We start from the raw sequence: 26,455 nt of genomic DNA, 5'->3' as shown, positions 1-26,455 counted from the left end.
GGGGTGCTATCCGCATCTTATGTGGCCCCATTGAGCCCACATCCGCACAAAATGTGTTTGTGTGCATGAGCCCTAAGTATATGATGTAATATACCATATGTTTCGCTTTATTAGACGCAATTTTACCCCCTAAAGTGGGGGAAACATGTCAGTGCGTCTTATAAAGCAAATACTAATGAGCGCTTCCATTAGTTTGCAGGATTTGCCGGGGGAGGTGAGTGAAGCGCTGTACTGACCACTCCCTGGTGTTCTTCCCGGCGCCGCAGTGCAGTGTCCCGACTGCATATAGCATCACGACATAGTGAGAGTAGGCGTGCACTATGACCTGGCTCTGTGCAACGTCAAGTCACAGTGCAGCGTGGGGCCATCAGAAGACTATGGAGCGGTGAGTGCAAGAAGACCGCGCAGTCTGGAGCAGGAGAGGCAAGTTAATTTATGTATTTTATAGCTGATCTTATATTTGATCTTCTGAAGTGGTACTTTGCAACCGAACCCGAGTTCGGGAAAGGGTATTTAACAGAGGAAATTAATTTTTGAAGTCATTACCTGACGTCATCTGAGCCAACACATTCTAATACTGTATGGAGCGCTTGCTCCGTACAGTATTAGAACAAAGTTTTATGCGAATCAACTTTGGATGTTTCATCCGAAGTTGATTCGCTCATCCCTAGTGCTAATACATGCAGAATGTTCAGTTTCTGTTACAGGAATTTCCTGCATAAAAACACTGTACATGGCAGTTACTGGTGTACACAAGTGGCAATACAGGGACTACTACGATAAATGCAGGCAGCATATGGTGAAATACAAGTATAGCATCTTACTTCACACATCTGTAACTGGAACATCCTACGCTCTTTCTCCAGCTCTTCAGCGATTTCTCCTCCTGCCACCTCATTCCTCACCATCCCATACTGCTTGGCCAACTCTCTCTTCTCCTTCTCTATTTTCGTGCTATCAAAACATATTCACCATTGCATAAAAAAAAAAAAAAACTAAAATTATAATGGATTCACATAATAAAATAAAAAAAATAAAAAAATTATGTAGCACAAGGAAATCTGCCAAGTGAAATGAATATCTGTAGACTTTAAGGGGTCATCTGAGATTTTCATATTGATGGCCTACCCTCAGGCCATGGTGATTGATGGTCCAATTCTAGGCACCCCCGCCGATCAGCAATTTGAAGAGGCCATGGTGCTCCTGTGAGCGCCACAGCCTCTTCTTAGGCCAGTAAATTTATGTTCATCGGTCACATGGCCAGGCACAGCTTAGTTCTATACAAGTAAATAAGACTGCAATAACCATAACAACCACAACCATTATCAAATGGATGGCGCTGTACTTGGTAAGCTGGGAGGAGACCTGTGGGCTTCCTTAAGTTAGTCCCCTGTCAATCTGGTATTGATGACCTATCCTAGAAAAAACTCTGTTAAAGAATCAATTGGTAACCCAGGGATTACAGGAACACTAGAAATGAATGATAAACGTAAATACGAAACACAGTTGTTCCCAATTACAATGTCTGCTTGTACAAACTTGACCACACATATTCAGGAAAAAGTATGGAAACTATTAAGCTCATATTCCAATTTCCTTATAAAAAAATAGAGATCAAACAAAAATTGCTGTTAGCGTGAATGTCCAACTTACAATTTATTTTCATAGTCCTTCCAAGCTTTATCAAATGGCTTCTTTAGGTCCTGCAATAAATAAAAAAAAATTAAAAACAGATAAAAGTCCAATTAATCTTATAATCTTAAAAGGGGTATTCTGATTGTATCACATTATCCCCTATCCTGTAGATAGGGGATAACTATTAGATTGTGGGGGGACCTACTGTTGGGACACCGATGATCATAAGAATGAGGACCCTGTACCCTGCAGGTCTCCCCGACATGAATGCTGGGCCAGTTCACACATGTTCACTGACTTTTCATTCATCTCTATGGGAGTTCCAGAAATAGCCAAGCACTTGATCTAATAGTTATTTTCTGTCTTGTGTATGGGGGATAAATGGGTACAACCAGAATACCCCTTTAAATAAAAAAAATAAAAAAAGATTGGAACAACTTTGTAAATAGTTTCAATTAAAAAATATTGTATTGTTTTATGCCCACGCGTCTATGAAGTCTTATCTATGTCTCCAGAGCAACAGGCTACAAACCCCCTTTGGTCTGATATTGCAGTCATACTCGGAAAATACTGAATCTTCTTCACCGTTCAAAGTTTTTCAGCTGATGTTCGGGGAAATATATATTTCTTAAGGCTATATGCACACGACCGTATGTGTTTTGCGGTCCGCATTTTGCGAAGCTTCAAAAAAAAACGGATGACATCTGTATGGTATCCGTTTTTTTTTGCGGATCCATTGTATATGCCTATCCTCCCCGCAAAACAGAAAAGAATAGGACATGTTATATTTTTTTTGTGGGGCTACGGAACAGACATACAGATGCGGATAGCACACGGTGTACTGTCCGCATTTTTTTGCAGACCCATTGAAATGAATGGGTCCGCATCCTATCCGCAAAAAAACGGAACGGACATGGAAACAAAATAAGTTTTCGTGCATCAGTTTTTTGCATTCCGTATATGGAACCATTCATTTTAATGGGTCCGGGGAAAAAAACGGAAGGTACTGCGTATGCCTTCCGTTTCCTTATTTCCATTTTTCCGCTCCGTTAAAACATAGAACATGTCCTATTATTGTCCGCATAATAGTACTGTTCTATCAGGGGCCAGCTGTTCCGTTCCGCAAAAAACAGAATGCACACGGACGTCATCCATATTTTTTGCGGATCTGTTTTATGCAGACCGCAAAACACTGAAAAAGCCATACGGTCGTGTGCAATAGGCCTAAGGGTACATTCACACGACCGTATAATTTTATTTGCGTCTGATACGCATCCGTTCCGCATTTTGCGGAATAGATGCGGATCCATTCATTCTTATGGGTGAATAAAATGTGCGGCCAATGTTCAGTATGTTGTCCGCATCCGTGTTTCTGCATTTATAGTCTGCAAAAATATGAAGCTTGTACTACTATTGTCCGCACAGATCGGTCCGCAGCCACATTCAAGTCAATGGATCCGCAAACTGTGGATGACATACGGAATGGTTTCCGTATGTCATCCGTTTTTTTAAGGATCCGTAATATTGAAGGCCTTAATTCTTTTTTTTCTCTCTCTCTCTTTTTTTGCCTTCCATTTTTTTACAGAAGACATACGGAACACAAACGGAGTTAAATCGTCCGCAAAATGCGGACACACGGTTCCGTTATTTGCGGACCGCAAAATGGAAAGGATTACACACGGTTGTATGAATGTACCCTAAGACAGGGGCTACACGGCGACACTGGTTGCACGACTGCCGTGTTGGATTTCTTGCGACTGCCGCAGCGATCCCATTAATTTAATTTCATTTCTCATCCATGTCGTCCTTGCCTAAGACCTTGCTGTCATTCAGAAGGAATTTACGGGTTCCTAAATGCTAGGTCATGTTGCAAAATCCAAATCCTAAAGCCAACCCATGCGAGACATTATATCATTATAGTTTTTTTTTTATCATCTGCAATGGAACTCACAGACTTTCGAGGGACGAACGATTGTTAATACGAGTGTTTGTCCCTCGTATAGTTTGCATATAGTCAGCCGCACATCCCCACTTGTTTGCCAACTGATCGGTGGGCTATTTAGAAGGGCCATAGATCGGCTGAACGAACCTTCCTATGAACTAGGGGAGGGAATCCGGCAGCACCTACTGACTGCCCATAGTGGGAATGCGATCTGGACTGGAAGACACAAAAAAAGAGGTGGACATGATGTTGGCGAAGCTCCATCTTGTTTACTGAACAGGGTCATGCGATGGGAGTTCCGATCTCCAGATAAAGCCCACATAGGTCAGTATATTACAAACTGAAAGTTCAATACATATTAAAATGACTGACCTACTCTCATCCTAGACTGGAGAACCCACTGAAAGCCTGGTTGACTGTTAAGAAGGTGGTCACAAGTAGTACTGAATACATTTTTTGTATATTTGTGCTCACAGTTGTCCTATGTGTCTTGTGTCCTGAGGCCAAATGCCTTCTTCTAAATCAAAGGGCACGCATCTTTGTGTCCTCTCAGTTTGAAACCAAGACAACATTAAAAAATGAAGGCTATATTGCTGAATTATCATATCAGCTTCAGGAATCTAGAGTGATGAATGGATATTCGTACTTAAAACATATGAAGCTGCCATCTAGTGTGCTGGAAGTAAGGGACTGGTTTCCTCCATTCGACTCCATAATGGCTACCCAATAACGTGACTAACGTGTGAGATATGACAGGACAAGCTAAACAACGCTCGCAGAGTTACTTCCCGGAAACTCACCCCTTTAACTTCCTTCAGATCTCCTTTGACCAGAGAGTTTAGAAAGTAATTAATGTTGTGATTAAAACTCTGCAGCTGTTGGAGACAAATATGCAAGTTAATGACTGTTAGATAAGTCAAGCAGATCATTTCTCACATATACTGTTAAACCCTAGTCAGCAGTCTCTCAGGGAATATATTATACATCTAAATGCATGATATAATCCATCTATTCATGGCACACAATCATTCTCATCAAAGCCTGTCCCCACAGACATTATCTTATCTCTTTATACAGTGAGATCTGAGGAGGATCAACGTATGCCCAAGTCACCTTTGGGGAGCAGCACGACAAACATAATAATAAATGATCACAGTCAACGTAGCCTTTTAATGGCAGTAATTAACACGTTATCAGATTAAGATATAAAGAATATATTCTTACAGAGTCTTACTCATTTCTTAAAGGGGAACGTAAAATTAGAAGGGTTTTCCAAGATTTTACTACTTACGACCTATGCTCTGGGATAGATCATCAGCATCTGATCGGTGGGGGTCTGACACCCCGGACCTCTACCAATCAGCTGTTTGAGAAGGCAATGGTGCTCCTGTGAGCTCTGCGGCCCCTTTACAGTAATACATAGTAATACATTGTATAGAGGAGCTGCACCTAGGCCACGTGACAGATGAACGTGTCGTCACTGGCCTTGCAAAAGCTGTGAGAAGGCCACGGCACTCACAGGAGCACCGATGCCTTCTCAAACAGCTGATTGGTGGGGGTCCCGGGTGTCGGACCCCACCGATGAGATACTGATGACCTATGCAGAGGAAAACACCTTTAACATTGCTCATGTTCCATTTTCTTCTTATAGGGTCCAGCAGCGACTTCACCAATCACCTTGCTGACTTTGTATGTGGCATGGCACATCTACTCTCAAGACAATCAAATCTAGAATGGGAACTTCTTTTTTTTAGAAAGGGGTTGACAGTCCAATTGAAATTTTGTAAAAAAAAAAAGGTCCAAAATTATGTAAAGTAATAAAACATTTCATACTCCCCTCCTGCGCTCGTTCTGATGTGTTACAGTCCCCAATCAGTCCCTACTTCCCGATTCCTCCAGACACACAAGAGGAACAATCAGCCAATTACAAGCTGAGGTGGGTCAACAATACAACTAATTCACTGAATAGGATCAGACGAATTAAGCTAAAAACACAATTCTGAAATCTGAAATTAATTACGACCATAGCAGCAACGGTGCTGCTGCACGATTTACGTGTAGCAATCGCTTGTTCCCTCTGTCTGACAGGCTCCATGTATGCTCCTGATGAAAAACCCGCTTTAGGGATTTTAGAAACGCGTCGAGCAGGGCTCTTTATAGTTAGCCAATTTGAAGTTTAGCAGAGGTAGGGTCCGTAGGGGTCTTAGCACTATAGATCTCTCCTAGTGAGGATAGAGACCCTTCATTAATTTCAGATTTGGTGAGGAAACTGGGACTGCACAATACAATAGCCCCAGCCTCTATACAAACATCACATTAGATCTGTGGGCGATAGTTTGTTCATTGCACACCATCAGTGCTAGTGAATACGCGTCCGCAGCACGGATGATGCACCAAGTGTAGCCTTTTTTTTTGTTTATGTCAGTGGATAATTTTAAATTTATATACTAATAAAGAATTGTGTTTTTAAGCTTAATCCATCCGATCCCTATTCAGTGAATTAGTTTTGTTAGTTAAAAAAAGACGGCAAATATAGTCACCTCTTTCTCAGTGATCCAACAATACAACTAGAAAAGGCTAAGGGTACTTTCACACCAGCGTTTTTGTTTTCCGGTATTGAGTTCCGTCACAGGGGCACAGTTTTATCCTAATGCATTCTGAATGGAAAGCAATCTGTTCAGGATGCATCAGTTCAGTCCCTCTTATGTTTTTGGACAGAGAAAATACCGCAGCATGCTGCAGTTTTCTCTATGGCCAAAAATACTGAACACTTGCCAGAATTCCGGATCTGGCATTAATTTACAAGTGTATTAGTGCCGGATCCGGCATTAAGTGTTCCAGCAAAACAGATCCGGCTTTCCAGTCTGCGCATGCGCAAACCTTTAAAAATGCAAAAAATATAAATAAATAACAGTTCAATTTTTCAGGATGACACCAGAGAGATGGATCCGGTATTTCGATCCATTTGTCAGACAGATCCGCATCCGGATTCGTCTGACAAATGCCATCAGTTTGCGTCCAGATTGCTGGATCTGGCAGGCAGTTCCGGCGATGGAACTGCCTGCCGTTATCCTCTGCTGCAAGTGTGAAAGTAGCCTAAGTAGCATCTTCTTGTGTGTGGAAGAAAGACCAAGATGAAGAGACTGGCAGCGGACCATGACTGGTGGGGGCTTTGTAACGCAAATAGGAATTCTCTTGTTATTTCACACCATGTCCGGTATTACAGCTCAGCCCCATTCCCTTTTTTAACCACTGACAACTCTTTTGATATTTTTATAACTGCTGAACGTGATACAGCCACCAACTGAGCGGTAGACTTGATATTGATGCTTTATCTTCAATCAGTATTAATTGGCTTGATTAAACTGAATGGTGCCAGAGGCTGCTCTCTTTCTTATTGCTGTCATTGCTATTTTAACCTCATGAGTCAAAAAACTGTAGAATTACCAGGAACCCAAACTTGTTAATTTATGACTGCCGAATGCAGCATTTCCAGTTTCCATTGCTGTGCTGTCTTCTATTTCAAAAGAGGTTGCCTTTATTAGAAAGGTAAAGGGGATATCCGGGAGTTTGATATTGATGGCCTATCCTCAGGATAGGTCATCAATATTAGATCGGCAGTGGTTGGATTCCCGGGGCCCTCCCCTCCCACAATCAGCCCCAGCTTACGGCTCCCTAGGCCAGTGATGTCACCTACATTGGACAGATGCCCTAGGCATAGCTCATTACCATTCAAGTGAATGGGGCTAAGTTGCAATACCAAGCAAAGCCACTATCTAATGTACGGCGCTGTGCTTGGTAAGCTGTGTGAGTGCAGCGGCTTCTTCAAACATCTGATCATGTGGATGCCGGGACTCAGACCCACGCTGATCTGATAATGATGAGCTATCTTTACGATTGGTCATCAATATCAAATTCCAGGAAAACCCTTTTAATTAGATCTAGGAAATGCATCCTACTATTCCCTCAGCACAATTCCCTCCAGCATCCCCACAGCTATGCACTGAACTAACCAAACCAAGTTAAAGACAGAGTTGGAAGCAGAAGGCTCCAACCACTAGTGTCCATGCCGTGGTACTGCAGCTCAGCTCCAATTCAAGTGAATGCAGTATGTTGGCGCCATAAACTACAATGAAGACGGAGCCTTCAGTTCACTGTATAGTTTCCAATGCCAGCAACTTCCACGAATAGCTGATTGGTGGCAGTGTTGGGTTTTGGACCCCCAGTGATCTGATATTGATGCCCTACCATGAGGAGAGGTCATCAATATCTAAATCCTAGACAATCACTATAACTTTTATAAAATGATTATTAACCATGTAGAGGGTCATCCTCAGTCTTGTGCAGATGTAGCTTTACATAATTTTATAAAAACAATCATCATCTTCTCTGCTTGTCGGACACTGGGCGCTGTGATGTAAACCCCACTGAGGAGATGTATCTGAAGTAGATGTCTCCTGTACACCACGTTCATGGCAACTGATCACAACACAACTTTATTTTTTCCCAGAGCTTTTAAAAATGAAATCTTACCTCTGACTGGTCAGACCTCAAGACAGACAATTTTGACAAATGAGGCCCATTATTTTTGGTGGTATTTTAGGTATATATGTTGTACTAGAGAGTTTCTTAGCCACTGTAAGGTTTTGTTATAAGTTGTATTCTGGTTAAGGCTGCATTCACATTGCTTGCCATACGCACTGGAAAATCTCCCGACACATGTCAAATCTATCCATATTCCCCATTCACTTGACAGAGGCCACACGAATGTCCTTTTGGCCTCCATTGGGCTGGTATACATTGCCATAAGTTTTTTTCCATTTTATGGAATTGCACAGTCTGCTGCACTACTTTATACAGAGGCGTCGCATGACCAAAACGTATACCATGTGGAATTCTTCTTTTAACATGGGGGCCAATGCATGGCTATACAGCGGCATACGTCAGCGGCACCCATCGGGGTACCCTCTTTGCCTATACCTCTGACACAGTGTAGATTGAGCCTAAATCTAACATAAACGTATTGGCACAAAGAAGGCTACTTTCACACTTGCGGCAGAGTGATCCGTGATTCTGTCACCGGAACTGCCTGCCGGATCTTGCAATCTGCATGCAAATGGAAAGCATTTGTAGACGGATCCATCTTGCAAATGCATTGCAAGAACGGATCCGTCTCTCCGCATGCCATCCGGAGAAACGGATCCGTTATATATTTTTTTCACATTTTTACAGGTCTGCGCATGCGCAGACCGGAAAGACGGATCTGGCACTGCGGTATTTTTAATGCCGGATACGGCACTAATACATTTCTATGTAAATTAATCCGGCATTACGGATTGGGCATTCTGGCAACTGATCCGGAATTTTGGACAGAGATAATACCGCAGCATTCAGAATGCATTAGGATAAAACTGATCAGTTCTTTTCCGGTACTGAGCCCCTATGATGGAACTCAGTGCCGGAAAAGAAAAACGCTAGTGTGAAAGTACCCTAAATACAGTGAGCATACTCAAACATACAAGCTGTCCAGTGAGACTCCTCTGAGAATTCTGGCGCCTGAAGAAATATCACATACCACATTTTTCATTGGCGTCAACAATTCCTTAGAAAGCTCTGCGAAAGCATTGAAAGCGTCGCTCAGAGCTTCTTCTCCATTGTCCCGGCAGTTTAATGATAGTTTTTCCAATGTTGCAATATAAACCTCTAGGTGTGTAATGTGTTCTGAAATGAGGAGATACAAAATACTGTAATCAATTTCTAGAGTTGTACAGAGGGAAACAACAGTAAGCAACGTGACGTCACAACAAAGACGGACATAAACCAACGAAGCGTGTGCTACAAGAGAGGACACTCGCAGGAACTTTAATCATGTCACAAAGGACAAAATGCTGCATGTCACCTACGGTGGCTTTCAACAGAGCCATGCTTGAAAAAAAGAGGGCTATGTATATACAGTTGTTCTATATAAAGCAGTTATATAAGTTGTAAAAACAATAACTTAAGAAGACTTTAGTTTTGTGTCCAACACTGTAGACTTATACATCCCCATGGTAACAGACTACAAACAAACCCTGTGAAGTCTGATCCCATAGTCATACGCTCTTCCATCTGCCCCCCTACTTGCTCAGGTAACAAATTTAGTCTAGGTGGGGAACAGATGGAAGGCAATATGACGACAACAGGACAGACTACAGAGAGCATGTAGTCTGTTACCAAGAAGATGCATAGGTCTGCAGAGAAGATGGGGAAGCAAGTGGGTACTAAACTTTCTAATTAAGAACATTTTAAAAGTTGCTTCATTTTTTATTTTAGATACAATGAGACAGTAAAAAAACAAAATTAGCATGAAGAATGGACACAGCCTTTAAACTGAGGGGATAATGTGTTATTGTTCACGTGCCAGCCACTCAATGCCATGGACCACCAACACAAAGACACAACTCTCTCTGTTTAGAGCAGTAGTTTGTATGTTGGTCCATCGCTCCATTCACTTCTACGTGATTGATGGACTGTCTAGGTTGGTCCCATAGAAGTGAATGGAGTTGTGGACCAACATGTGGACTACCACAATGTTCAGAGAGGAGACTCTGAGTTCTCTTGTTCTCGGGGAAAATTGGAGGTGTCAGCAGTTGGACCCCCTGCAATCCATTATTTATCACCTATTCCATGGGTAGGTTATGAGTAATAAACCCCAAAGAAGTCACAACATTAGGTGAATTTAATGGGTCATATCAGCCACTTGTTAATCAGCATAGAACATAACACAGGCCTCCCAAAATTACAACACATCATATAATAATTCCTGTGTACAAACTACCCAATGATGGAAGTTCTTGGAGCCAACAGGTTTGTGTGAGGGTAGGTTCACACTTGCATTTAACGGATCCGAAAGGCTATTGCAGACAAGGTACACCGCCAAAACCATTTTCTATAATGGGATCCAGACACTTTCCGGCATAAGTGCCAGTTTTTCGGCCTGACAAAAACCATTGCATGCAACCGTTTTTGTCCAGCTGAAACACGGCACTCATGCCAGAAACCATCCGGATGCCCGCCGCTTCCCATTATAGTCAATAGGGTCCACCATTAAATGCAAATGTGAACCTACCCTAAGGCTCCATTCATACGCCCGTAATAATGGGTCCGGTTGCGGAACGGATGCGGACCCATTCCATTCTCTATGGGGACGGAATGGATGCGGAGAGCACACTATGTGCTATCCGCATTTCAGAAGCGCGCCGCCGATCTTCCGGTCCGCAGCTCCGGAAAGAAATAGAACATGTCCTATTCTTGTCTGCAATTGCGGACAAGAATAGGCATTTCTATGGGGGTGCCGGCCGGGTGTATTGCGTATCCTTAATGGACCCTTAACCTATTTCTAGCTGATTAACTGTCTCAGAGGAAGAACAACCAAACCATCAGCATTAGCCCAATAACCTCCCACAGATTAGAGAACAGACCTCCATCCATTCTGGCCACAACTGCGGAGTCCAGAGCCTTACTAGATCCCTCTCCAAACGCCACAGCCATAATTCTCACCAATTCCAAGGTTCCCCATTGCAAATCTGCCTGGACTAAAGACTCTTCCTCAGCCATTACAAAGCATACTTTTATACTGTGCGGAGAGGGAAGCTGTCGTATGACTGTCGCCACAAAGCAAATTAATCGTAAAATATGACACTAAAATGTGCACTAAAAGTACCAACTCTTTTACATGAGTTAGATAAGTTCTGGTTATTGAGTAGTCTTTTTATGAAGCCCTTCTCCCTGTAAGAATTATTTTCTGAAACAAAGTACCATAAAAGCAGGGAAGAAATGCCAGTCATATCTCCAGGTGCGCACGCTTCACGTCCAGATGGTGGGACTAATACAAATGTATTGAACATGAGGCAGTTCTCAGGTCAGTTTAGCAGGTTGATACGTTTTTGACGAATAATCTAACTCCTCAAGTGTGACAACAGGGACGTGTTTTCATGATTGATTTCACCTTTGTACATAACTGTATATTGCTGCAATTATGCAGATCACAGCCATAAGTCTGTGTATAGCCAAGCACAGGCTTAGAGGGGTATTCTGCTATCTCCAGTAGCCCCATAGAGATGAAAAGAGCAGCAATACGCATACTTGACCTGCCACGGCCCTGTGGACCTCTGTAATGGAAACTGCTGTCTGCTTTCCTACAGTGCCTTGCAAAAGTATTCACCCCCCTTGACTTTTTTCGTATTTTGGTGCCTCACAACCCGGAATTAACATGGATTGTTTGAGGATTTGCATCATTCAATTTACAGAACATGCCCACAACTTTGAAGATGTTTTTTTTTTGTGAAGCAAACAACAAATAGGGCAAAATAACAGAAAAAGTCAATGTGCATAACTATTCACCCCACTATTCACCACTCAATACTTTGTAGAGCCACCTTTTGTGGCAATAACAGTTCCAAGTCGCTTTGGATAAGTCTCTATGAGCTTGCCACATCTTACCACTGGGATTTTTGCCCATTCCTCCTTGCAAAACTGCTCCAGCTCCTTCAAGTTGGATGGTTTGCGCTTGTGAACAGCAATCTTTAAGTCTGACCACAGATTTTCTATTGGATTGAGATCTGGGCTTTGACTAGGCCATTCCAACACATTTACATGTTTCCCCTTAAACCACTCAAGTGTTTGGGGTCATTGTCCTGCTGGAAGGGTAACCTCCGTCCTAGCCTCAGATCACACACAGAGTGGGACAGGTTTTGCTCAAGAATATCCCTGTATTTAGCACCATCCATCTTTTCCTCAACTCTGACCAATGGTGTTCTTTGGGTGATGTGTTGGGTTTGCACCAGACATAGTGTTTTCATTGATTGCCGAAAAGTTCAATTTTAGTCTCATCAGACCAGAGCACCTTGATCCATACATTTTGGGAGTCTCCCACATGCCTTTTCACAAACTCACAACATGCCGTTTTTAGCTTAAAGTAATGGCTTCCTTTTGGCCACTGTGCCATAAAGCCCAACTCTATGGAGCATACGGCTTAGGCCTCTTTCACACGGGCGTTGCGGATTGGGGCCGGATGCATTCAGGGAAAATGGTGCGATTTTGACACTAAAACAAGTCAGTTTTCACTGTGATTGCGTTCCATGTTTGCGTTTGTTCCACGCGGGTGCAAAACATTGTAATGCCTTTTGCACGCGCGTGAGACAAAATCGGCATGTTTGGTACCCAGACCCGAACCCGGACTTCTTCAAAGAAGTTCGGGTTTGGGTTAGGTGTTGGTTAGATTTTATTATTTTCCCTTAGAACATGGTTATAAAGGAAAACAATAGCATTCTTAATACAGAATGCATAGTACAATAGGGCTGGAGGGGTTAAAAAAAATAAAAAATAATATAACTCACCTTAATCCACTTGATTGCGCAGCCTGGCTTCTCTTCTGTCTTCTTCTTTGAGGAATAGGACCTTTGATGACGTCACTGTGCTCATCACATGGTCTATCACATGATCTTTTACCATGGTCATGGATCATGTGACGGACCATGTGATGAGCGAAGTGACGTCATCAAAGGTCCTTTTCCTGTGCACAGCAAAAAGGAAAACAGAAGAGAAGCCGGGCTGCGCGATAAAGTGGATTAACCCCTTAAGGACTCAGCCCTATTTCACCTTAAGGACTTGGCCATTTTTTGCAAATCTGACCAGTGTCACTTTAAGTGCTGATAATTTTTAAACGCTTTGACTTATCCAGGCCATTCTGAGATTGTTTTTTCGTCACATATTGTACTTCATGACACTGGTAAAATGAAGTAAAAAAATAATAATTTTTATTTATAAAAAAATACCAAATTTACCAAAAATTTTAAAAAAATTACAAATTTCCAAGTTTCAATTTCTCTACTTCTATAATACATAGTAATACCTCCAAAAATAGTTATTACTTTACATTCCCCATATGTCTACTTCATGTTTAGATCATTTTGGGATTGACATTTTATTTTTTGGGGATGTTACAAGGCTTGAAATTTTTCAGAAATTTTCAAAAACCCAATTTTTAGGGACCAGTTCAGGTCTGAAGTCACTTTGCGAGGCTTACATAATAGAAACCACCCAAAAATTACCCCATTCTATAAACTACACCCCTCAAGGTATTCAAAACGGATTTTACAAACATCGTTAACTCTTTAGGTGTTCTACAAGAATTAATGGAAAATAGAGATACAATTTCAAAATTTCACTTTTTTGGCAAATTTTCCATTTTAATTTTTTTTTCCAGTTACAAAGCAAGGGTTAACAGCCAAGCCAAACTCAATATTTATGGCCCTGATTCTGTAGTTTACAGAAACACCCCATATGTGGTCGTAAACTGCTGTACGGGCACACGGCAGGGCGCAGAAGGAAAGGAATGCCATACGGTTTTTGGAAGGCAGGTTTTGCTGGACTGTTTTTTTTTATACCATATCTCATTTGAAGCCCCCCTGATGCACCCCTAGAGTAGAAACTCCAAAAAAGTGACCCCATTTTAGAAACTACGGGATAGGGTGGCAGTATTGTTGGTACTAGTTTAGGGTACATATGATTTTTGGTTGCTCTATATTACACTTTTTGTGAGGCAAGGTAACAAGAAATAGCTGTTTTGGCACCGTTTTTATTTTTTGTTATCTACAACATTCGTTTGACATGTTAGATCATGTGATATTTTTATAGACCAGGATGTCACGGACGCTGCGATACCTAATATGTATACTTTTTTTTTATTTATGTAAGTTTTACACAATGATTTCATTTTTGAAGCAAAACAAAATCATGTTTTAGTGTTTCCATAGTCTGAGAGCCATAATTTTTTCAGTTTTTGGGCGATTACCTTGGGTAGGGTATGATTTTTGTGGGATGAGATGAACTGTTTGTTATTGGCACTATTTTGGGGTGCGTGTGACTTTTTGATCGCTTGCTATTACACTTTTTGTGATGTAAGGCGACAAAAAAATGGTTTATTTAGCACAGTTTTTATTTTTTACGGTGTTCATCTGAGGGGTTAGGTCATGTGATATGTTTATAGAGCCGGTCGATACGGACACGGCGATACCTAATATGTATACTTTTTTTTTTTCCCCCAATTTTTTTTTTGACTTTATTTGGGGAAAATTACATTTTTTTTTATTTTTACATGAAACTTCATTTTTTGGGGGGAAACCTTTATTTTTTCAACTTTTCTTTTCACTTTATTTTTTGTCCCACTTTGGGACTTGAACTTTTGGGGGTCTAATCCCCTTTACAATGCATTCAAATTCTTCTGTATTGGAATGCATTGGCTGTATGAGTAATACACACAGTATTACTCATACAGCTTCCTGCCTGTGGGATCCAGGGGGCTGGATCTCACAGGCTCGTCACCGGAAGGCAGCGCTGACGCCCAAGGAAGGCATCGCGCTACCTTCCATGCCATCGGCTCCTCCCTACAGCCGCATGGGGACCCGATGGCACCGCCGATCGCCGCCGCAAACCTCAGGTAAAGCCGCAAACCGCAGGTCTGAATTGACCTGCAGTTTGCTGCGATTGCCGATGCGGGGGGGGGGGGTCCCCACGGCGTTGTGACAGGATGCCCGCTGAATGATTTCAGCGGACATTCTGTTCCGATAAATCCACGGCGCGCCGCAATGTTGTTTTAAAGTTAGGACGTACCGGTACGTCATGGGTCTATAAGGACTCGACAAACATTGCGTACCGGTATGTCCTAAGTCCTTAAGGGGTTAAGGTGAGTTATATTATTTATTTATTTATTTTAACCCCTCCAGCCCTATTGTACTATGCATTCTGTATTAAGAATGCTATTATTTTCCCTTATAGCCATGTTATAAGGGAAAATAATAATGATCGGGTCCCCATCCCGATCGTCTCCTAGCAACCGTGCGTGAAAATCGCACCGCATCCGCACTTGCTTGCGGATGCTTGCGATTTTCACGCAGCCCCAGTCACTTCTATGGGGCCTGCGTTGCGTGAAAAACGCAGAATACAGAACATGCTGCGATTTTCACGCAACGCACAAGTGATGCGTGAAAATCACCGCTCGTGTGCACAGCCCCATAGAAATGAACGGGTCCGGATTCGGTACAGGTGCAATGCGTTCACGTCTCACATTGCACCCGCGCGGAAAACTCGCCTGTGTGAAAGAGGCCTTATTGTCGTCCAGTCTCTGCTGTGGAACTCTGTAGCTCCTCCAGGGTTACCTTAGGTCTCTGTGCTGCCTCCCTTAATAATGCCCTCCTTGCCCGGTCCGTGAGTTTTGGTGGGCAGCCGTCTCTTGGCAGGTTTGCTGTTGTGCAATGTTCTTTCCATTTGGTTATGATAGATTTGATTGTGCTCCTGGTGATCATCAAAGATTTAGATATTTTTTTATAACCTAACCCTGACTTGTACTTCTCAACAACATTGTCCCTTACTTGTTTGGAGAGTTCCTTGGTCTTCATGGCAGTGTTTGGTTAGTGATGCATCTTGCTTAGGTGTTGCAGCCTCTGGGGCCTTTCAAAAAAGGTGTGTATATGTAATGACAGATCATGTGACACTTAGATTGCACACAGGTGGACATCATTTCACTAATTATGTGACTTCTGAAGGTAAATGGTTGCACCAGAGCTTTTAATGGGCTTCCTAACAAAGGGGTGAATACATACGCACATGCCAATTTTCTGTTTTCTATTTCTAAACAATAGTTTGATTTATATATTTTTCTCATTTCACTTCACCAACTTAGACTATTGTGTTCTGATCCATCACATAAAATTCTGATTAACAAAACATTGAATTTAAGGCTGTAATGTAACAAAATACGAAAAAAAGAGGGGTGAATACTTTTGCAAGGCACTGTATATAGTAAAAGATGCCAAAGCATACCACCCTCAGAGATTCTAAAAGGACAGTCTTTTGGCCTCCAATAGGTGAGTGGGGGTCAAGGGCTATGTTTTGTGTATGTGCCAGGAGGTCTCCCAGCTTATACGCCAACCGTTTCCATAAAAAATGTGAACAGAGCCAAAAAGGCAATGCTTGGTCACATCAGACGTCATTTACGCTGTTTATTGTGCTTGCCATTTTATGAAATTTTAGAACTTTAGACTAACTACGGCCTACATATGAGCAATTACCAAACTAATGAAAAAGAATTCTATTGAAGGCTGCGTTTTAAAGATTATGTAAATGAGCGCTAGTTATTTTACAATGTAGATAAGTAAATCATTAAAGATTGGGATTAATGCTTTACATCATGGCCGAGAAATAAAGCTTATATAAGTGCAGAAATTGCTGAGGTGCCACAGTTAATTATCAGCTAAGGTTTATGATTAACATACTTTTGATATGCTTTGTAAAACTGCTCTGTGCTTGGAGAATGGTGTATATACAGGATATATTACTGCTGTATACTATAACAATTTAAATACAGTTCATATATTTTTATATATACACACACACACATATATACATATATATATATATATATATATATATATATATACACATATACACACACACACACATATATATATCTTTTCATTGCTATATATATATATATATATATATATATATATATATATATATATATAGATAGATAGAGAGAGAGAGAGAGAGAGAGAGAGAGACACAGACAGAACATTTAAGAATGGAGTATGGGATCTTTCTTGTTAATGCCTCATACTGACCCCCATTATATCTCTAGCAATCAAGGTTTGATATTTATTAGTTCAGGCGCTTACAAGCAATCTAAAAGACAACGGGAAGCTGATTTTAAGGTAGCAGTGGTCCCCTTTACATACTGGGACCCTGTTCAGCTGCATGGATAGCACATATGGTATGTTCACTCCATATATATATATATGTATGTATGTGTATCACATACAGTCAGGTCCATAAATATTGGGACATGGACACAATTCTAAAATTTTTGCCCCTATACACCACCACAATGGATTTGAAATGCAGATAGCACACTTGAAATGAACTCTGGACCTTTTATCTGCTCATTGTAATTGGGATAATGAGGGAATAACACACACCTGGCCATGGAACAGCTGAGAAGCCAATTGTCCCATTACTTCTGGTCCCTCAACAAGTGGGAGGCACATATGCAAACTGTTGTAATTCCTACACCGTTCACCTGATTTGGATGTAAATATCCTCAAATTACAGCTGACAGCTGCAGGTAAAGCACATCTTGTTCGTTTCATTTCAAATCCATTGTGGTGGTGTATAGAGCCAAAAATTGTAGAATTGTATCGATGTCCCAATATATATAGACCTGACTGTATATATGGTTTCAAGGTTGAGCAAATGGAGCAATAGTTGGTGTGGGAAAATTTCACCCTTTTACAATAAAGTTAATATTGGGTGACCTAAAGGTTATAAACTGTGGGCCTTTATGTCTGTAAACTTACTAAAGTATCTTAAAGGGGTTCTCTAGCCCCACAATGAATGAATGAATAAATTATCTACCCAGTGCACCTCGAACATTGTATATACCTGTTTTTGATGTCAGCACTTTCCTTTCCCTGATTTCTGTATTATTTCACCTTGGAAGAATGTTTACATGCAGAACTTCCTGTTTTCATCAGCTTCCTGTTGAAGCCCTAATGAAACCTTGCTCTGTAATGTTTCTCAGGGCTTGCTCCACCTGCCACTCCACTCTCTCTGCTCAGGTCAGTCATTTTCCCTACACCTCCCCTCTCCGTGTTAGTTAGGCAGAACAAGATTTGTGAAACATTACAGGGCAAAGCATGTTGTCTTTGGTTAGCAAACCCAGCAGGAAGCTGATGAAAAGAGAAGTTCTGCATGTCAACATCCTGCCATGATGCAGTGATGCTGAGAAGAGGGGAAGGAAAGCGCCAACATGAAACACAGGCACACGGGCAAAAACATGCAATGTTTGTGGAACAATAAAAAATTTAATTATAGGACTGGAGAACACCTTTAATTCTGTGAGTTCTCATGATGCACCAACATCTATGGAAACACAGATAGAGAAAACAACCTATTCCATATACGTTCCGAATATACCTCCAAATGCCAACAGAAAGATCAGTCTGCACTATATCCACACTGTAAGTCTTCAGTGGAAACAAGACATAAGCTCTGCGGTGGGATGCCAGCAACCTGTCCTGGGGAGCTGAGCATTAAACCCATAAGACCAGACTCACTCGTGTAGTCTACATGCATTTAACAATGAGCTTGTTAAAACCAAGACTGCATTCTCCTTATCAAAAGTATCCCCCTCAGACCACGCTATAAAGAGCACTAGACCACACCACTCATCCATTAAGGATCCAGGCCAGCAAATTTTTACATCTCCTGCCTGCACCAGATTCAATCTGGCTCTTCTGCTCTGAAACACTGGGATGACTAGGCAATTGGCACCCAAAGATGATGTCATGGGCAGCAGGTTTAAAATCACTTTATTGTGAACTCTAGGACTTCTTTCTGACCTGTTTCTTGCTTTACTACTTGGATTGCTGAGACCTGTATTTCCACAGCTTTGACTCCAGCTTCCTCAAGACTATGTTGCTCTCTCTGCCCTTGGATAGCTGACACTTGTGATTCTACAGCTCTGACCCTGGCTTGCTTTGGACTTTGTTACTCTTTTTGCTTCTGGTACTGCAGACCTCCTGATGCCAACCCATGCATGTGACTGGAGCACATTTGCTACTGCTACATTACCACTGCCAATCCAAGTCTATTTCAGATAAGTGTAAACTAGAGATTCACTGCAGAAGTCTATTCCCTCCTTGCAGGGGGCATAGGGTGAAGAATGCATAATCCCTTAGACTCTATGCCCCAATTTAGTCTGCTCCAACTGGATTATGGCTTAGAGGATCCACTGCTCCATCAGTGGTGTAACATACCGGAAAGAAAGAGGAAATCCTGAACCCTGAATATAAATACAATGAGCTCAAGAAAACAGTGAAGATCAATCCACTGCTGGAGGAACAGCTCCAACAGACCCATAAGAAATACAGTGAGCTCAAGAAGACAGTGAAGATCAATCCACTGATGGAGGAAAAGCTCCAACAGACCCAGAAGAAATACAGTGAGCTCAAGAAGACAGTGAAGATCAGTCCACTGCTGGAGGAGCTGTTTACAAAACGGTTTGTCTAGTACAGCCTCAAGATTAGGCCGGAGCAGCAGAGATTATCAACATGTCCTTGAGGGCAAGGAATATCATGGCCAAAAGAGGTGAAGAAACATGTCCCCAAAATGCTTGCACCAAATAACAGAAATTTAGTACAAAAGGTCTAGTCTATGGCCAGTGCAATGCAATGACAGTAAAGTAAATAATAGTTCTTTTATAGCAAAAAGATATAACAGATCAGCCCTAGGAGAACATGCTTAACAGCTCATAGTTATCAAGTAGTAGATGTTCTGGGTTAACTGTAGACCTTCTGTATGCTCACATTTAGATTTGAGAACAGGCAATGCTCCGACCTGAGCTCAGCAGGTCTACTTTCCGGTTGGCACGCACAATAATCCAGCCGTCTATTAAGTTTAGGTATCTAACCCATTTTTCTTAATAGAATGTGGTAACGACAATGCAGCTGACTGCAGCAGCTTCCCTAATGCAAGGATCAGCAGCGCTGACAACGTGCCATGCATGCTGCGTGCACTGTCCAAGGTGCTGAAAGCAAATTAGAACCATTACAAGCTGGGGATGCCAATGCGTAGGTTGTTGTTTTTTTTAAGTAAATTAATAAAGAGATGCAGATGGCACTCGCCCATGAGAGTCTGAAACATAATGATCTGGCATCTGTTTTATAGCCCCAGTGGCAGATGTTACTTTTTTTTGTGGCATTGCTACTAAAATACATCAGAAAGCAAATAAATAGGAATGTTCATATTATCATGTGCATTATGCAGGAATTACATCTACTGGGACATCAGCAAGTTTATTTACATACATGACAGATCATATGGCGGTGTATTCAACACATTAGGCTACTTTCACACTTGCGTTGTTCTTTTCCGGCATAGAGTTCCGTCACAGGGGCTCTATACCGGAAAAGAACTGATCAGGTGTGTCCCCATGCATTCTGAATGGAGAGTAATCCGTTCAGTTTGCATCAGGATGTCTTCAGTTCAGTCGTTTTGACTGATCAGGCAAAAGAGAAAACCGCAGCATGCTACGGTTTTATCTCCGGCTAAAAAAACTGAAGACTTGCCTGAATGCCGGATCAGGCATTTTTTCCCATAGGAATGTATTAGTGCCGGATCCGTCCTTCCGGTATGCGCATGCGCAGACTGAAAAAAAGGTGAAAAAATAAATGCCGGATCCGTTTTTGCCGGATGACACCGGAAAGACGGATCCGGCATTTCAATGCATTTTTTCAACTGATCAGGCATTTTTAAGACTGATCAGGATCCTGATCAGTCTTACTAATGCCATCAGTTAGCATACATTTTGCCTGATCCGGCAGGCAGATCCGGCGACGGAACTGCTTACCGGATCTCTCTGCAGCAAGTGTGAAAGTAGCCTAACCTGGAATAGATTATGTTTTATGCCATGTATGGAGATTGGAATAAGAAGAGAGAACATTAAAGGGGTTCTCTCACTTCAGAAAGTGGCATTTATTATATAGAGAAAGTTAATACAAGCCACTTCCTAGTGTATTGTTATCATCCATATTGCCTCCTTTGCTGGCTTCAAGAATTTTTCCATCACATTGTACACTGGCGGCCAGGACCGTGAGAGCGCACACAGGCCTTTTCCTATAGTGTGTAAGCACGGCCACCACTGCTGGATTGCAGGGTGGTCGTTACCATGGAAACGTGCAGTGTATAATGTGATGGAAAAATGAATCCAGCCAGCAAAGGAGACAATATGGATAATAACAATAAATTATTAAGTGCCTTGTATTAACTTCCTCTACATGATAAATGCTATTTGCTGAGACAACTCCTTTAAGCATTCACTTAAAGATTTAAACATAAAAGTTTAACAGACAATATAATATTCAGGATGATGAGAAAAGTTTGATTGTATCTATATCCACCTATTCATCATCATCAAACACATAGGGGGGACTTTATCAAAGAGTTCCCAGGAGTGTGCTGGGATGGAGTGTTGGCCAGGCCATTGGCCCAGGCATTTGTATCATCATTTACAACAGTTTTCTGGCAGAAATGATGACTGAAATAGTCCTTGATATCCCCTGTACCACCATAGGATGCACGTCATTTATGATGACGCTTTGTGATAAGTTAGGTGCATCTTTTGGCAGGCCATGCCCCTAAACTGAAATCTACGCATACCACCTTGGTGTAAAAACCACCCAGATTTAGGCACTATGGTATTTAAAAAGTCGCATTCCTGGAATTTGAGATTTTTTAAACCAAAAAACTGGTGTGGTGGGTGTGACACAGTAAAGGGAATTGTATGTGGAGGCAGGTATTTTCCTCCCAGTGTGTGCTGCTGGACTAATTAGCAGTCAGGTAAGGTCAAACACCGGACTGGATCACAGGTGCTGGTCCGGGATTTTCTTAATACCTAGCTGCCTTCAAAAGACAGCTGGGTTCATGCAGAGGGGATCTCTGTATTGGTATCTGAGGCTTGTGCCAGGGTGGAGGGTTGAGACCCATGTGAGGGGAAACAGGCCGACTAAAGCCTGCTGATGGACTATTGTTTGCAGAACAGGCCCCATGGTGTGAACTGACACCAATACTGCAAGGTGACTTTTTTGCTTGAAAGTTTTTTTGTTCTGTTAACTTTCTAACGTATGAATAAACACTGAACTTTTGGTTTACAAACTGGTTTTTGCCTCTATACTGCGTCCGCTTATCCTGTTTACCAGAGCGAATCCCCACAATTGGTGGAGAATGCGGGCAATCGCAGTGAGGCTGGAGTAAAACCGAAATATTTTTGTTGCATTTTTTCGGACTCTGTTGTATGTCCTGGATTAAGCCTGCCAAGTTGCAACCAGCATCACGGGACAAGATGGAGGAGATGATGAAGCAGCTGGTGCAGGCCAACCTAAGGCAACAACAGGCCATGGAAGAGCAGCAGGAGACTAACAGACAACTTCTAGAGGCCAATCAGTAACAGCAAGAAACGAACCAGCGGCTGCTTCAACACGTGATGGCCTTAGAGAAGACAGGAGTATCTCAGGGAGTCCACGATGCCCGGAAAGCGGTCCGTACGGCGATCCCCAAGATGGAACCGACGGATGACATCGAAACCTACCTGGCGGTGTTTGAGAAGGTGGCCGTGAGGGAGAGTCTACCCCGAGACCAGTGGGCTGAGGTCATTGCTCTGTTCCTGGCATCAGGACCCAAATAGATTTACTTTGATTTATCGGACGAGCAAGCGGCAGACTACTATAAGGTCAAGGGTAAGATCCTGGCGAGACTGGGGGTGAATGTGTTGGTCCGAGCCCAGCACCCAACTTATCATAAAGCATCAGTGGGAGTTTAACCCCGGCTGAGCCAGCGAGACCTCAGTATTATAATTTTCTGCATCTCTTGCAAAAATGGCTACCGCCTGACGTACTGAGTCCCACTGCTATGCTAGACCGTATTGTAGCTGACAAATTCTGGAGGGCATTGCCACCACCCCTCCAGCGCTGGGTTGGCCAGACGTCTCCTACTTGTGCCCTGGAGATGGTGGACCTGGTCGAACGGTATGGGGCTACTGAGGAACTCCAGGGGGGGGAACTCTGGGGAAGGGTGTAACAAAATCCATAAAATCCCCGCCCCAGACCCGGTGGCCTGAGCTGAGAAAGACCGCACGGGATGTGCCCTTTGGGGATTGGAACCCGATAATCTGCTGGCGGTGTCATGAGCCCGGCCATATACGGGCCGACTGTCCCCACCTGGTCGAGCCCATGGGCGTAAACTTTGGGTATTAACAGTCATGGTATGCCAGAGGGGTCAGTGCGTCAGACACTCCAGAAACTTTCAATAATGAACCTTTGTGTCAGGTGGAGGTGGGAGTCACTCCCGTGGTGGCTCTGCTGGACTCAGGGAGTCGGGTAACCCTTGTGAGGGCTTCCCTGGTGCAACCCACCAAGTTTATGGGCCGGAAAGTCGGGGTGCTCAGCTTACATGGAGAGTTAAAAGAGTACCCCACTGCTCTGGTGTCCCTAAGCACGTGTGTCGGCAGGCGGGTCCATGAGGTGGCCGTAACCACCAGCATGCACTATAAAGTGATACTAGGAAGAGACTTTCCGTTGTTCTCAGCCCTGTGGCCGGCCATTGTACATACTGATCCCCGGGAGATAGGGAAAGCTCCAGTAGAGAGGCCTGGCCTAGAGTTGACGTTTTAGAACACCAGAAACCCAAGCCGGAGGGGCCCACGGTAGGTCCGGTGGGTGAGGGGGAGACAATCCCACTGAATAGGATAGGTAAGAAGCATAGGAAGTTAGCTCAGCAAGCCCAGAATCGGGCCTATAATCGAGCATCTGGGGTCCGTAATGGTGGCCGGGGAGATCCGGTTTTGGTTTTTAGGCCTCCTGTCGACAGTAAGTTCCTCGCTAGGTGGCAGGGGCCCTACAAAACATCAGAGAAAGTTGGAGACACAAATTACAAGGTACGCCAGCCAGGTCGGCAAAAGCAGAGGCAGGTCTACCATGTCAATTTAGTAAAACCTTGGAAGGTTAGGGAGACCTGTACTGAGAACAGCCCACGGCCGGTTTATCTAGGGGAAGAGATTCCGGTCCCTCTGCTACAGTGGAAGTGGCTGCCACAGAAAAGATTACTGACAGCCTTTTCCGCTAAACAGACTCAGGGGGCCAAGGAGTGAGTTAGTCGTGATACGGATGTGTTCTCCGACCGCCCTTCCGTAACCCACCGTGATATTGTCACTGAGCCCCAGGCAAAAGTCTGGTTAAAGCCGTACCAGGTGCCCGTGGCTCAGCGACAAGCTCAGCGTAGCAGTGCCGAGCTAGTGACAGCATTGTGCAGTGTAGACAGATGTTTAAAGGCAACATGTCCACTTACTGAGAGGTACAGTGTTGTCATGCAGACCTTTCCCATCTCCAATTGCTAAAATATCGAATCACTTTCTGATTGGTGGGGATCTGACTTCTGGGACCTCTAGTAATCCAGAGAATGTGGGGGCTAAACCACTACTGCAGCCCCTTCACAGTTTTCTCTTGCACAGCAATGCTCATGGCCACAGACTTATCAGGAGATTACAACACAACTCAACACAAGACTAGAGTGATGACGAGCATTCAATATAGGGGTGGGCGGTATAGGCGATATGCGATATAAATTTGGGCCACGATATGAATTTTCACCATATCGCCAGACCGCGATATGATCGCGCTCTCTGCGCGCACCATTTTCTCCTGAGCCGGCCGGCACAGTGGAGGGAGAAGGAGGGAGTCCCTCCCTCCCCACTGTGCGCGGCTGCCGCTGAACACCAATGAGGACAGATTAGGAGGAGGAGGGGAGGGACTGTGGCCACTGCACCACCAATGAATGTGCCGGCCATATCCCACAGGGTCCCCCTCCCCCCCCATCATTGGTGGCAGTGGGCGCTCCTTCTTCTGTCTGTGCGGCGGATTGCTAATGCTTATAGCATTAGCAATGCACCGCACAGACCTATGAGAAGGAGCGCCCGGCGGCCACGGCGCACGTGAGTATAATGCTACTCACTAACATACCATCGCAGCCAGGACTTCAGTAGCGTCCTGGCTGCCATGGTAACCGATCGGAGCCCCAGCATTACACTGCTGGGACTCCGATCGGAACTGCCCACTGCCACCAATGATGGGGGGGAGGGGGTCCCTGTGGCCACTGCCACCAATGATTCATACTGGGGAGGGAGGGAGCAGATCAGAGGCTGGGGGGGGGCACATCAGAGGCTGGGGGGGGGCACATCAGAGGCTGGGGGGGGGCACATCAGAGGCTGGGGGGGGGCACATCAGAGGCTGGGGGGGGGGCACATCAGAGGCTGGGGGGGGGCACATCAGAGGCTGGGGGGGGGCACATCAGAGGCTGGGGGGGGCACATCAGAGGCTGGGGGGGGGCACATCAGAGGCGGGGGGGGGCACATCAGAGGCTGGGGGGGGCACATCAGAGGCTGGGGGGGGCACATCAGAGGCTGGGGGGGGCACATCAGAGGCTGGGGGGGGCACATCAGAGGCTGGGGGGGGCACATCAGAGGCTGGGGGGGGCACATCAGAGGCTGGGGGGGGCACATCAGAGGCTAGGGGGGGCACATCAGAGGCTGGGGGGGCACATCAGAGGCGGGGGGGGGCACATCAGAGGCTGGGGGGGGCACATCAGAGGCTGGGGGGGGGCACATCAGAGGCTGGGGGGGGCACATCAGAGGCTGGGGGGGGGCACATCAGAGGCTGGGGGGGGCACATCAGAGGCTGGGGGGGGGCACATCAGAGGCTGGGGGGGGGCACATCAGAGCCTGGCTGCCATGGTCAGCTCCCTGCTGTTGTGTGCACAAAGCACAGGGCAGCAGGGAGAGTGTAAAGTCCTATTCACCCTAATAGAGCTCTATTAGGGTGAATATGACAAGGGTTCTAGCCCTTAAGGAGGCTAATAGTTATAAAAAAAAAAAAAGTAAAAAAAAAAAAAAAAGTAAAAAAAAAAAAAAAAAGTAAAAAAAAAAAAAAAAGTTTAACCCCCCCCAATATAGAAAACAATATATTGCAATATATATCGCATATCGCACATGCTTAAAATTATATCGCAATATAGATTTTAGGCCATATCGCCCACCCCTAATTCAATATCACATGACAAGAACAAGGCGGTCGATATTCATTGTCTGTAGCAACATTCCATCCATGATGAAATCATGTCATGGAACGTCGGCCTTTATCATGTGACAAGTAATGGCACGAGTACAAAACAAAAATAGGAGATAAATATTCTCCACCGGTTTTTGTATGGTCTACACTCCCTTCCGATCAATGT

The 26,455-nt window shown here is 43.8% G+C and overlaps 1 protein-coding gene across 2 annotated transcripts in view; it reads right to left on the bottom strand.

Annotated features, from left to right (window-relative positions):
• LOC121003168 (arf-GAP with SH3 domain, ANK repeat and PH domain-containing protein 2-like) overlaps positions 1–26,455 on the bottom strand; it is a 138,083-nt gene that overhangs the window by 50,420 nt on the left and 61,208 nt on the right. For both annotated transcript variants that reach the window (XM_040434795.1, XM_040434796.1), the window contains exons 3-6: positions 9,153–9,298; positions 4,378–4,452; positions 1,654–1,703; positions 825–954 (exon numbers count right to left, since the gene is read on the bottom strand). In XM_040434795.1, coding sequence (XP_040290729.1) covers positions 825–954; positions 1,654–1,703; positions 4,378–4,452; positions 9,153–9,298 — 401 coding nt within the window. The remainder of the gene's footprint in view (positions 1–824; positions 955–1,653; positions 1,704–4,377; positions 4,453–9,152; positions 9,299–26,455) is intronic.

The sequence above is a fragment of the Bufo bufo genome, chromosome 6, assembly GCF_905171765.1.
Source record: "Bufo bufo chromosome 6, aBufBuf1.1, whole genome shotgun sequence".
NCBI classification, from domain to species: Eukaryota; Metazoa; Chordata; class Amphibia; order Anura; family Bufonidae; genus Bufo; species Bufo bufo.
This window is presented reverse-complemented; position numbering and strand designations above follow the sequence as displayed.